The sequence below is a fragment of the Periplaneta americana genome, chromosome 12 (assembly GCF_040183065.1).
Source record: "Periplaneta americana isolate PAMFEO1 chromosome 12, P.americana_PAMFEO1_priV1, whole genome shotgun sequence".
Lineage (NCBI taxonomy): Eukaryota > Metazoa > Arthropoda > Insecta > Blattodea > Blattidae > Periplaneta > Periplaneta americana.
In genome coordinates, this window is record NC_091128.1 from 445,128 (window position 1) to 458,655 (window position 13,528).

Consider the following 13,528-nt stretch of genomic DNA (forward strand, 5'->3'; position numbering starts at 1 on the left):
TAAGAATGCAAATAACGAGAGAGGTACAAAGAAGAGACAGGAGAGATCAGATAGATAGATAGATAGATAGATAGATAGATAGATAGATAGATAGATAGATAGATAGATAGATAGATAGATAGATAGATAGATAGATAGATGAGAGTAGAAGAAAGAGCAGATAACTAACAGATAGGAGAGGGAAGAATAGACAGCAGATGACTAAACGACATTAGGAGAGAAGAAGAGAGGGCAGAAGAAGGGACAAAAATAGAGAAGTGCGAGTATATCTAAACTATAATAGGAGGAGACTGGAGAGAGAAGAGGGGAGAGGAGATGACTAGAAACATAAACGGGTGATGGCAGGGAAATACATTGTTTTCTGTTACTCTTGTTTTCTGCTGTATCTGAGGCGGACTGCACGTCTAGCTGGTGTTGATATTCCTGGACAGGCTCAAGGCCGTAACGGTTAAATCCGAACCGCAATTATTATGTCCAGCATTTCCAGAGGTTGTAGTTTCAGCGTATCGCACAGCGGTGATTACTATTGTGTGCATGTCGTAAAATTCGCACGAAAAGAGGAAAGTAGGTATTTATGTGCTATGATCTCATCACGCAATGCAGTTGGTAAATGAGATGTCAGATCGTGAAGATTGTCCTGTTAGGATAATGCATCCATCCGGAGTTGTCAAACGTGACTAAGAGCTCTCAAGGACTTGAGAAAAGCGCTTCGTCGCTTCCCAAGCCATTGTTTTCACACCGTTACACCGTGTGACTCACAAGGGAGAGTGAGATCATTCCTCTTCTGCGATGTATCAGTATGGAAGATATTTTGTTGGTCTGCGCAGAGAATCTGCGAGATGAGTTGATGATACAGTTTTTAGTTTATCTCACTCATGATTTACATTTTCGTAAATGTAGTCTATGTTATCGAAATTTCGTACAGTCAGAAATTGGTAATAAGCCTAGAAATAAATACTTCTATTATTTTCATCTGTGAGACATCCATTAAGCGATTTTCTTGAAGAAATTGTCTGTAGTAATGTCACGAGAGGTCTGAGATTTATCTTGGAAATCTCAGACCTCGAGTGACATTTATTAGGAATATTTCGTGAATAAAATAAAAATGTAAATAATATATCCCTAAAATTCGATCACAAAATGTTAATAATTGTATATTAACGAATACTTAACCTATTCAGACATTGTGAAGTTGAAATACTCGTAGATTAATATCGATTACTGCAATAAAGAAATTCGATGTTATTATTGAGTAATCCCTATTGCGAAAAGCGAAATACAGGTTTAACAATGTTAATTACATGTACTGCACTTTTCTCTTATTATTATAACATAAATACATTTTCATTATCTGCTGATATCATAATTTAATTTAACAGTAACAGTGGGGACAGCTATATACCAATGCTTATGTATTCACAGCGAGACATGTTGCTACACAGTGAAGCCATCTCTGTATAGATAGGCCTAATTAAAACATGAATTTTATTACGCCATACGAAAGGCAGTTTGATCAAAGACATTATTATTATGCAAGGTCTTTGGGTTTGATATGCAATGACGTCTCGTAAATTTGAACATCTGACTTTCTATTAATTGTTTCATTTCATTCACAAAACACAAATTTTATAGGCTACAATAGGTTAAGTTACCTGTGGGAGCAGGACCAATGTCAGCTGTGCCTTATTTCGACCGTTACAATCAGTGCTACACGAAAGCATTTTTTATAGCTCGACAAACGCATTCTCGCTGTAGTGTGTAACGGAACTAAAGCTGCATCTACACAGTTCAATATTCCAATCGCGTATGCGTGCAATCTGGGAAGAATATTGAAAGAATCAAGTTTAAAAGGTACGTTCAATTAAGATGCATGAAGATTTTGTGTCTACATTGTCCGCCGTTTTGAACGTAGTCTTCACTGCGTAAATATATCAATTAATGTTAAATATCAATCTTGCATTCATTGCTTTAAAGTTGAAAGAAAAGTTTAACCGTGTAGTTGCATCTTAATGTATTCATGATCATCAATTTACGGGGAAACAGTTGGCGACAACGACTAAACAAAAGAACGACCATGCGATAAATTGATAGCGATAAATCTAGCTGCAAAAATTATCGTAAAGTGTGACTGTGATTGGTTGGAATTCAAAATTTCATTACACTTCATTGGTCGAAAATGGAATGACGTCATATAAACGAAATAGTCACAAAAATTAATTGAGGCGGCATTGGCAATTCTTGGACGATGTCGACTCAACTTGGATATTTTACAGAGATGAAGTCAAGTTTTATCCACGGTTTATATACAATAAATGTTGGCACTTCACGTGATACGTTGCAGCTAAATACATCAACGATCACAGGCCTATATTTCAATGAGGTAAAATTGTATTTTTTTTATTTTCTTAGCATGTAAAATGAGAAATGTATGTGTCCTTTGTATGACTCCATTTATCACAAAAACGGAAGTTAGTAGGCTAGTTTGTAACCCTGAAAAAGCAATCCTTGTGTCACTTCACTTGCAAGTGACTTATTGAGAACAGTGAATGCTTTTCCGCTTAATAAGAAATATCATCAACACAGGATTTGTCTGCAATTTTAAAGATTGTCCTCTTTTGTTTAGTACCTTGCATTAATCTACATAAATTTCTAGCGCCGTAGCGTCGTGGCCTAAGCCATCATGCCTAGTACTCGCGTTATCTAAAGTGCACTCGTTCGATCCTTATGAGAAATAAATTGTCTTATGAAATTTCTGCCAGTGTATGGGACCGGTACTCTTCGTGATTAATTTGGGGAGCTAGGATAGGTAGCGAAACCAGCTATAACGGCTGGCAGGATCATCCTACTAACTCTAGGATAATTCCGTTCTGGATAGATGATCGTTCACCTCTCTCATAATTTTATTGTGTTTAACAGCGAGATCATATCAGATCTATGTTGGACTTCATTTTTCCTGCTAATCCATAGACTTGTTACATCCGATGTGTTGCCGTATCCGGGATTACAACTCGAATACATTCAGATTTGCGAATCGCTATCTGTATATTTGTAGTGATAGTTGGAACTAACCTGGCATTTGCCTATTTCAATTTTACTTCCGTAATACTTTTGAACGTAGATTTGGCAGAAAGTAGCTGTGACAAAATTACTATTTCACCAGCAGAGTTACGCAACAACACGAAAATGCTTTCATTCCAATACATACAAAACAGTAGAAGTTAATATGCAGGAGAAGGCATTGGAAGGTAATTTGTACTGTTACATTTATACTGAGCAATTTCACAAGGACGCAAGCGAGAGGTCGGTTGCTATGTAAATAAGTTGACTGTCTTGTCTTGTAGTTTTTCTGGAATTAATGACCTTTTTCTTTTAATTGAGGACGTCACCCGAATGAGGGCGTATAGAGCAAAATGTAGTTCTGATATAAACTAATTTCAATGTTTGTCAGCTGTCGGGTTGATCATAGCTGTGTCGAAAAAGTATAATTTAACAGTGAAGAAAAACTTTTTGGACACAACTATGATGAACCTGACAGCTGACAAACATTGAAATTGGTTTATATCAGAACTACATTTTGCTCTATACGCCCTTATTCGGGTGACGTGCATTCACACAATCATGGAGAAGCTCATCTGTAGCAAAGCCACTTTAAATGACTGGCGGTATTCACACGTGCATCTCAAATGCGCTTCTGAAGCACACTTGCCACCGACACAGTCTTGCCAACAGTTGTTTGTATAATCCCGCTAGATAGCTTTCGAAAACCCGCGATTTTCTAACAAATATCTCTAGATTTTAATGTATACTTATTATTCAATAATAATAATAATAATAATAATAATAATAATAATGGTCAAGATAGAGCATCCACCCGCCAATGTAACGAATATTGCACACTTTTATCATTGCCAATGTGGCGCTATAAAGCAATTTTAAACATTTTTATCACGGACACAACATATTTAAATTCTTATTGCATTATATATGTTACCGTTAAAACCCAAAATCCAACAAAATCAGTTTACAAAACAAAAACCTAAACAAACCAAATCTAACCTGACATTGACTCTAGGTCATACGAAAACTCACTTTCTATCTATCTTCATTTGCTTAAAATAGTTTTTACTACTTGAAACTGGTTTTCACGGATTTCGGGTTTTAACGGTAACATATATAATATGGAATTATCACTACATTAACACATCCATTATTTCACAAAACACACTGAACGAATTACATGTAATTATGAAGGCCGCTTTTAATGATATTATGAATTTCATTTCAGAAACTTTAAAGATTAAAAACCGCTAGTATTCCCGCTAAACGGGATAATATAATTTTACCCGCGAGACGGTTATCCAGAAAAGCTAGATTTAGAGGGAAAACCGCTGAATTGGCAACACTGCACCGACAGCTGAGAAGCGCTCTGCGCCGTCGTTATTGTTTTAAATGGAAGCCTTCATATTAGGTCACTCAGAGGCGACACTCACTCATTCATTCATAGTGTTCTGCCCAAGGACAGGCTTTTCACCAACACTCTCCGATCTGTCCTATTTTCAGCCCTCCTTTTAGCCTCCGTATATGATCCATATATCTTAATGTCGTCTATCATCTGATAACTTCTTCTGCCCCGGAACTTTTCTCCCGTTCACCATTCCTTCCAGTGCATTCTCCAGAAGGCAGTTTCTTCTCAGCCAGTGACCCAACCAATTCCTTTTTCTCTTTCTGATCAGTTTCAGCACCATTCTTTTTTCACCCATTCTTTCCAACAAGTTTCATTTCTTATTCCGCCTGTCCATTTCACACGCTCCATTCTTCTCGATATCCACATTTCAAATGCTCCTAGTCGTTTCTCTTAACTTCATCGTAATGTCCATGTTTCTGACACATACAATGCCACACTCCACACAAAGCACTGACCTGCTAAACATTTCCAAATAGAAGATCTGCGTGGTGGTTTGCACTATAGAGAGGGAGTTTTATATCATAATGACCATGAATATGGAAGATTTTAATAATAAAATAGAAAAACATCCGTCGATATGGAGCAAGAACTGTGGAGCGTGTTCCAATAAACTGGAGAAGATCATAGCGTGGTAGGCAGTAATTTGCAGGTTTTCACCTGACTTTGGAGACTAAAGTTCATCATAAAAAAATACAATTGGTTAGCACAATTTTTCGCTTGTATGTTTACCTCTGAAATTTCCTTTATCTTTAAATATTAAATATTATGTTTTATTTAACGACGCTCGCAACTGCAGAGGTTATATCAGCGTCGCCGGATGTGCCGGAATTTTGTCCCGCAGGAGTTCTTTTACATGCCAATAAATCTACTGACATGAGCCTGTCGCATTTAAGCACACTTAAATGCCATCGACCTGGCCCGGGATCGAACCCGCAACCTTGGGCATAGAAGGCCAGCGCTATACCAACTCGCCAACCAGGTCGACTCCTTTATCTTAAGAGACTATATTCTTAACAGTATATTTTATTGTTGAAACAAAAACAGCATCATATGTGAAAATATTCATAAGCGAATCGTACAAACAACAATTAATTAACAAGCCGAAGGATAAAGTTGTTCGCGTCATAGACATACTTTAAGTCACACATGTCCCCTTGGGCAGTGTAAAATGAACAATAATATTGGCCAAAACCCTCTGTAAATAACAAGGATCAAGAATATGCTATAAACACTACATGAATGTCCCGAATTAAACAAGGAATTTGAAAAATCAAAGAATCTAAGTAGTCTCCATTGGGAATAACGAGTTAAATGCTCCCATATTCAGCCATTGGAGAAGAAGAAGAAGAAGAAGAAGAAGAAGAAGAAGAAGGATTAACAAACCAGCACATACTATAATTTTATGCCACATGGTTAATATTTGATTAAGAGATTAGGTATATACAAAATATTTTGTGCGAGATCGTGTGTATTTGCTTGGTTTCCGCACAAAACCAACCCGCGGAAAGTCTAAAATTCCACATTCAGTATTCCCAACATAACACACATAACAATTTCCCTCTTCTTACCGCTTAAGTGACATATTGATTTTACTCCTTTAGGCTTTTAACATATTATTTTTAGAGACGTTCAATATAGTAATAATTATAAATTGGAAACTTACCACTACAATTTCACATAAATTGCACTGTTAATTATTGTTTTTAAATATTTGTAAAAATTAAGTAAACTCTATAACGCCACTAAAGTTACTGCATTCGTGATGCAAGTAACATTAAGGAAGCCGTGAACAAATCAACAAGATTCCAGATGCCGATGTTATTACTGCAATATGTTACATAAATAATATTGTTAAAATATTAAAATGAAAAATAAATCATTACATAACCTTACCGTTTGTTTTAAGTTCGCATTTATAGACTGGGAAAAAAAAGACAGACGTATATCACGGCCTGCTGGAGTATAGTAAACACAGAAAACATTTTAAAGCAACAATGTTGAAGATAGATATTTTTGTTTTGCAAATTTGGCGTCATTGAACAGAAACCAAGATGGAGATTTCATTGCAACTAATTAGAAATTCCTCTTTCAGGTATGTAATAAACGATCTTCGCACAAAATAATGTACGATACACGAGCGGTATGTTTTCTTTCAATTCTCGGAAATTAAAAAAGCTCAACTACGTTTCGCTTTTTCAGACTTTTCCTCGAACATGAAAACTTCAACACACCGCTCTTGTAACGCATATTAGTATTAATTTATTTAATGCAGGGCTGTAGAGTTTATCTTTAGCCGTTTATTACTATTAATGTTATTCAAGTATTGAAATACTTGATCTCAGATGTTTTGTAGTTGCCATGGACGGGAATAATCATCATTTTATAATACGCCTAATGAGGTAGCTGAAGTGCTTGGATCAGTCCCGGGTTCGGTCCTCGAAAAGCCACTTTGTTACTGTTTTTATTGTGGTCAGTATATTTTTACAGAGTAATGTGTAGAACGATATAAAATACATGAGCACGAAAATTAACATATTCCACTGCAATGGGTGTGTGGCGTTATTCGTTCCATGAATGACAATCACTCATAAACGGACATTTTAATATTCATATTGCTACTCCGATAAGTTATAATTACAGTTTTTATTATTCACTGATGCGTAGCTTATGTTATATTTCCGTGAAATAACTTACCATTAATTTATTACGTTATGTTCAATACACTTTTGTTAAATCAAATATTATATAATGTGTCATGTAATTTCATTTTGCTGTTCAAGTATCATTTAGTTATTTTTGCCTGACTGGCTTTGAATATTTTTCTATTCATAATGATGTTATTTGATGCAAATGAAACATACAGTACACGTAAGTGAATAATACAAATCATAAACGGATGTCCCATGCAATAAAGACATAAGGACCTAGAAAAAATACGAAAGACTGCCTTCTATTTACATTGTATATTTTCTTTCATGCCAAGACCTAATGATTATACCATTGGAAGCTGCACCAAACAAAAGTTAACTTAATGAGTCAATGAAGACAAATAATTCTCTGTTTACGTCAAGTTTTCCCTACAGCATTCTTCTTCAACCGTCAGTGAACGATGTTAAACGTGCGATATTGACACACGCTGTTACCAGGATACAATTTATTACGTGCTATCACGTGGGCAGCACCATTGTTACAAATCTGACTTGGGAGCGCTTCATGCAGTGAACGTGTTCATTATTTTAGAAACTCCTAGATGTTAGAGAATATTCTTAAATTATTTATTTATTATTATTATTATTATTATTATTATTATTATTATTATTATTATTATTTGTGTGCTGAACAACAGCCAGAGGCCAATTATAGTTCAGCATAATACGCAAACAGAAGATACAAAGGTGCAAAAATGAATAAATAATATCTTAAATCAAGAAACACATACATAAATAAAATTGAGAACAAGAACAGTAAAAACTAATAATCAAAACGAAACTAAACCTTAAAAGGATCTAAATTGTGTCCATGCAAATTGGCATGTTTTATGCATCTACAGACTGGAGAAAGTGATTTTGAATTTCTGTTATAAAAATGTTTTTGAAATCTTAAACCTTTTGTAGGAATACGAAGGCTGATGTTGTTTATGATAGACTCACAATCAGTATCACCCTTGACCACTTTGCAAAAAAAAAAAAATGATAGTCAAGATTTTGACGTCTAGAATAAAGGCTACAACAGTTAAAATATTTACAGGTAATGTCACAATTGAAATCGGAGGAATTGGATATAAATCGAAAAGCACACAAGGAAATAAATTTTCTTCGAATATTTTCCATTTTAACCGAATCAGTTGAAGTAATGGAATTCCAGGCTACAGATCATATTCAAGTTTAGATCGAACCAAAGTAAAGTATAGAATTAATAGAGACTCTGGAGTAGAAAAAGAATAAGTTATAGACCTTATTAAACCAAGCATTCTTATTGAATGATTATAAATATATTGAACATGATCATGAAAATATAATATAGAATCGAGTAATACACCAAGATCTTTTATAGAATTTTTCCTAATAATACAGACGTTATTAAGGGAATAATTAAATTTTATGGAAGTAGTTTTTCGTGAGTACGAAATGACAAATGTTTTTGTTTCATTAATTTTCATTCCATTATCGTCAGACCAAACTTCGATAGAGTTAAGGCTGGTTCACAATAAACCAGAAACGAGAATCGGAACGAAAACGAAAACGGTAAAAATGTTAAAATGTGTACATTTAAATGTGAGCATTAACAATTAACGAAAAGCTTGCCGGAGCCCGGGATCGGGAACGGAGAGTTGGCCAAGTTTCAACTTTGGCGTTCACGTTTCCGATCACAGCCCACTAGATTCATTCTATTGCCATCTAAAAGCTATTTTGTCGTCGTATATTTTGTAGCAAGAAGACCGTGACATAACCTATGCATTATTTTGTTCTGTGCTGTGCATCATGGAGCAAGTTTTATTTGATGAGATTCTAATATTGAGTGTTGAGGAAAATCCTCACGTTTACGATAAGCTGCGCGCCTCGTATAAAGATGAGAAAATGAAGGAGAATACGTGGCTTTCAATAGCTGCATCTTTGAACACCGATCGTAAGCGAATCGTATTTGATTACTGTATTGGTTGTATTACACACTACATATTCACGCTTCAATTCAATAACTACTGTTGTGTTCATTTTTGTTCTATTACAAATGTTTCTTCTCTAATTATTTTACGTTATGGTAGACTTAAAATAGGTTGTGATAATAAAGATGCATGGGCATATTTATAGTACCGTTGAAATTTTGAAGTTGGTTAACCTGTGTTTATGTTGGCTGCCTTGTACTCATGAGAGAACGCCATTGGTCAATTATACACAAATAACATCAGAATGCGTAATATCGACTTTACATATCGATATGCATAGTCGTCTGAGTTCTCGGTTTATTGTGAATCAAACATTTTCATATTCACGTTCTCTGCTTCTCGTTTTCACTCTGGTTCTCGTTCCCTGTTTACTGTGAACCAGCCTTTAATATAATTTTGAAGAGTTTGGCAATCGGCAGAACTATTTATTGAGCGATAATAATAATAATAATAATAATAATAATAATAATAATAATACTCACCCTGAACGTCTCGTCGACGATCTCGGAGGGCTGTCTAGACAGGAAGTCGTACTCCGGTTCCACGATGTTGTTTCCGGACAGCGCGGGCTCTTCGCTGCTGGAGCGAATCTCCACGACGCTGGACAGGATGTCCACCTTGCTGACTGGAGGTCTCTCCACTTTACTGGAGGGCGTTCCTTCCCTCACTTCCACCTTGCTGGACAGTATGGGCAGTTCTCCTCCGCGGATCTCCACCACGCTGGACGTGCCGCCGCCCTTGATCTCCACGACGCTGGACGGCGCCTTCTTGATCTCCACGACGCTGGATGGACCCGTGCCCCCTCGCACCTCCACCACGCTGGACAGTATAGTCGCAGGGGGCCCCACTTTCACCTCCACGCTGCTGCTCGGTTTGCTTGTCGACGTGCTGGCCACTTTCTTCTCAGGCTTTGCCAGCGTCTTGCTGGGCTTGATCTCGGGTGCCGCGCTGGTCACTTGAACAGTGGGCTTGGTCTGAATTACTGACGAGGTAGTCTTCTTGCCCGAGTCTGCGCACAACAAAATAACGATACTGAGAAACTACCTCTTAGATTATTAAAATAGGCCTATTCTAGAGACTATTACACTTTTACTACGTCATACTACTTTTGACCAATAAAACGGTACGAAAGGACATATTTCAACCAATCATGGCTGCTTATCGCATAATTTTATCGCATCCCTAGCATTTGTTTATTTGTTTGCCAACATTTCAAACTGCATTGGTCTGGACGTAAAAAAAAAAAAAAAAAAAAAAAAAAAAAAAAAAAAAAAAAAAAAAAAAAAACTGAAAATTACAAATCACTCCAGTCGATGCACAGCAGTTTCAAATATGACTCGCATTGGCATTCAAGAACAAGAATTAATAAAGATCACTGATCATACCTATGCATCTTCCCTGAAACCCTATTTACAAATAAATGAAGAGCACCATTCGGAAATCCTGAATAAGTTGAGGAATACACCATATAGGCCTACATCAACGAGTTCCACTTCTTTTACGCAAACTTCCAATATAACATCAACTGTATCACCAACCACTAAAACATTCAAATTTGAAAATTGTACATCCAATAATTATTCCTTTTAAAATTATTCATGTTTATTTTTTATGTCATCGTCGTTAATTAAAACTTTTCTAACACTTGTGTATATTAGTTAGGTTATGTTATAGCTTCTGCTATATGATATTATGGATAATCACGTATCAGAGATTGTTTAATATTAAGATTTATTGAAAATCATCTGTCATGTGACGTTGATTACTGGGATTCGGATAATTGAAGTAGAATGCAACTGTTTTAATAAAAATGAAACTGAATCAACAAAGCCTTCTTGACTAGTAACACTGTCATCGTGATCTAGATCGAGAAGGCATTGCTAGTAATCGTCTACAGAGTTCAATAAAGATTCCATAGTTGGCACAACTGATAGCAAGATAACAGCTAATCATAACACACTACTGCCATCTAGCGTAATATTTGTAATGTTGAGATGGTACAATAATACATTTGAAGACAGTTGTATTTTCGTAAGTCAATTAATATTTTATTGTATTGGAGTACTTCGTTACTTCTAATCTTTATATACTTTCTTCTAATCGTGTAATAGTCAATTAAATTCCACTCGAGTTTTGATTTTCTCTAGATAAATCAAAACCTCTAGCGAGATTACTGTTGATAACTTCACGAAAATTGCAGTGAAACAGCGTTCAGTTACAGTTACATTTATTAACAATTCCTGTGTACATTATATTCAGCAAATACATTTTAAACCAATAGCTATAAATGTATTTAAAGAAAAAAGTGTTTCTGCAAAGAAGTGTATTAGGTGACCGAGCTATGAGTGACACAGAGGAAGATGTTGAGGAAAATTTTCTTTGTTTTTGGACATCATTAAGAACTTTTCGGTTAGGCTATATTTCAGAAGTCATTGTTACAGGAATCGAGGCAAAACAAATCCGCCGCATTTGCAAATATTAGAGAGAAGTATGAAAAAGGGTTTGGGTGCCAATAAACGTGGCACAATTGATTTAAAACTGTCCAATATGAAAACCAGACTTAAAACACATAGGAAACAAGCCCATAAAGGTGAATGACTGGTAAACGAAATTGTACGAACTGATGGGAAAGGAAATAGTTGTGTTATAGTAGGGTAGAAGGTAAACAAAAACATTATTTCGATTTAGAATAGTTTAATGATATCAATATTAACTAATAAAAATATGGAAATTATCACATTCCTTTTCAGTTACTATTTCCGTTTAGAATTTTCATACATTTTTCTGTTTACTTGTAAAATAGTGTAGACTACTTAAACTGTGGAAGTCTTGCATTTTCCTGTACAGAAGCGAAACTTACTTATTTACTTACAAATGGCTTTTAAGGAACTCGGAGTTCATTGCCGCCCTCACATAAGCCCTCAATCTGTTCCTATCCTGAGCAAGATTAATCCAGTCCCTACCATTATATCCCACTTCCCTCAAATCCATTTTAATATTATCCTCCTATCTACGTCTCGGCTTCCCCAAAGGTATTTTTCCCTCCGGCCTCCCAACTAACATTCTATATGCATTTCTGGATTCGCCCATATGTGCTACATGTCCTGCCCATCTCAAACGTTTGGGTTTAATGTTCCTAATAATAAAATTATATCAGATGGAGAATTCAATAAGTGCAATTCTGTCGTGTAACTTTCTCCATTCTCAAAAAAAAAAAATCCAGGATAACAGTAGACTTAATTATATACCGATATGCTAGGATTAAAAGATAAACGAAAAAAAGCAAAGCCAGTACCAGACAAAATAAAGGTCGACTAGGCCTACTTGTAAAAATGAGTAGTGCACATTATAAAGAAATGGGAATTTCTAGGACGATAAATGAATAAACTTTTATAACAAGTCATAAGGCGTAACTCTCTGAGAGTCATTATTATTATTATTATTATTATTATTATTATTAGCACAGTTTTCTCTAAGATGCAGTAGGCACCTGTGCGGTGGCTGGGTGGTCAGACATTCAGTCTGTCATGCAGGCGATCCGGGTTCGTACGTGATCTTTAATTGAAAAATCCATAGTGACACTTGTAGTGAGCCGATGTGAATTTGGAAAAGTGCCTAGCTTGAGGGTTAATGCAGTAGATCTTGATAGGTCGCAGTGCTGGGTCATAGTGCCCCTCTCCCGAAATTTCATTTCATTCCAATGCATAACACTTGAACTGATAATTTCATGTAAGTTACATTTGTGTGTAGGTTGTAAATAAAGAGGTATTATCGTCATTCAGTATGTTATCAGCTGTTTTGATAGTAGTTATCAGAGAGTCTTGCACGCTTTTCTTTATAACAATGGTGGGCATTCCTGCGGCATTGCAGCAGTGACGTCAGACCTCAGCGAAGCATCAAACTTACCCCCTACCTTCCCCTTCCCCCACTCCATGAAAATACTGCGCGTGTACGTGGCGGATTATACTGGATTGCTGTACTCGGAGCTTCATTAGTGATACAATGTCTTGCGCAGAATCATATGAATCGAGAGGATATCACACTTACAAGAAAGGCGGTTCTTTCAGGTACTGGATTTACAGAATGATGGCTTCTTGAAAGCAGAATGTGAAGGTCTACTGGGGGCTATAATTTTTAAAAAGATGTTCAGTACTACATATTCACTGCTTAGACAGTTTGCTTCAAAAATAATGAGTACCGTCACTTCCCATAAATATGGTCTTGGAACATAACTATTGTACACGATACAACTATTCAAACTTTGTACTCCATAACGTAGTAGGTTAAGTCGTTTATCTATATTTTTGCTTTACTGTAGTTTGAATTCAAGTCACTGCAGCTATCTACGAACGGTTTATGTTACTTCTACAATGATCTCTGAATGGTTGTATCGTGGACCA

The 13,528-nt window shown here is 35.9% G+C and overlaps 1 protein-coding gene across 2 annotated transcripts in view; it reads right to left on the bottom strand.

The window, feature by feature from the left end:
• LOC138710105 (uncharacterized) overlaps positions 1-13,528 on the bottom strand; it is a 280,087-nt gene that overhangs the window by 32,519 nt on the left and 234,040 nt on the right. For both annotated transcript variants that reach the window (XM_069840736.1, XM_069840737.1), the window contains exon 6: positions 9,611-10,137. In XM_069840736.1, the coding sequence (XP_069696837.1) occupies positions 9,611-10,137 (527 nt within the window). The remainder of the gene's footprint in view (positions 1-9,610; positions 10,138-13,528) is intronic.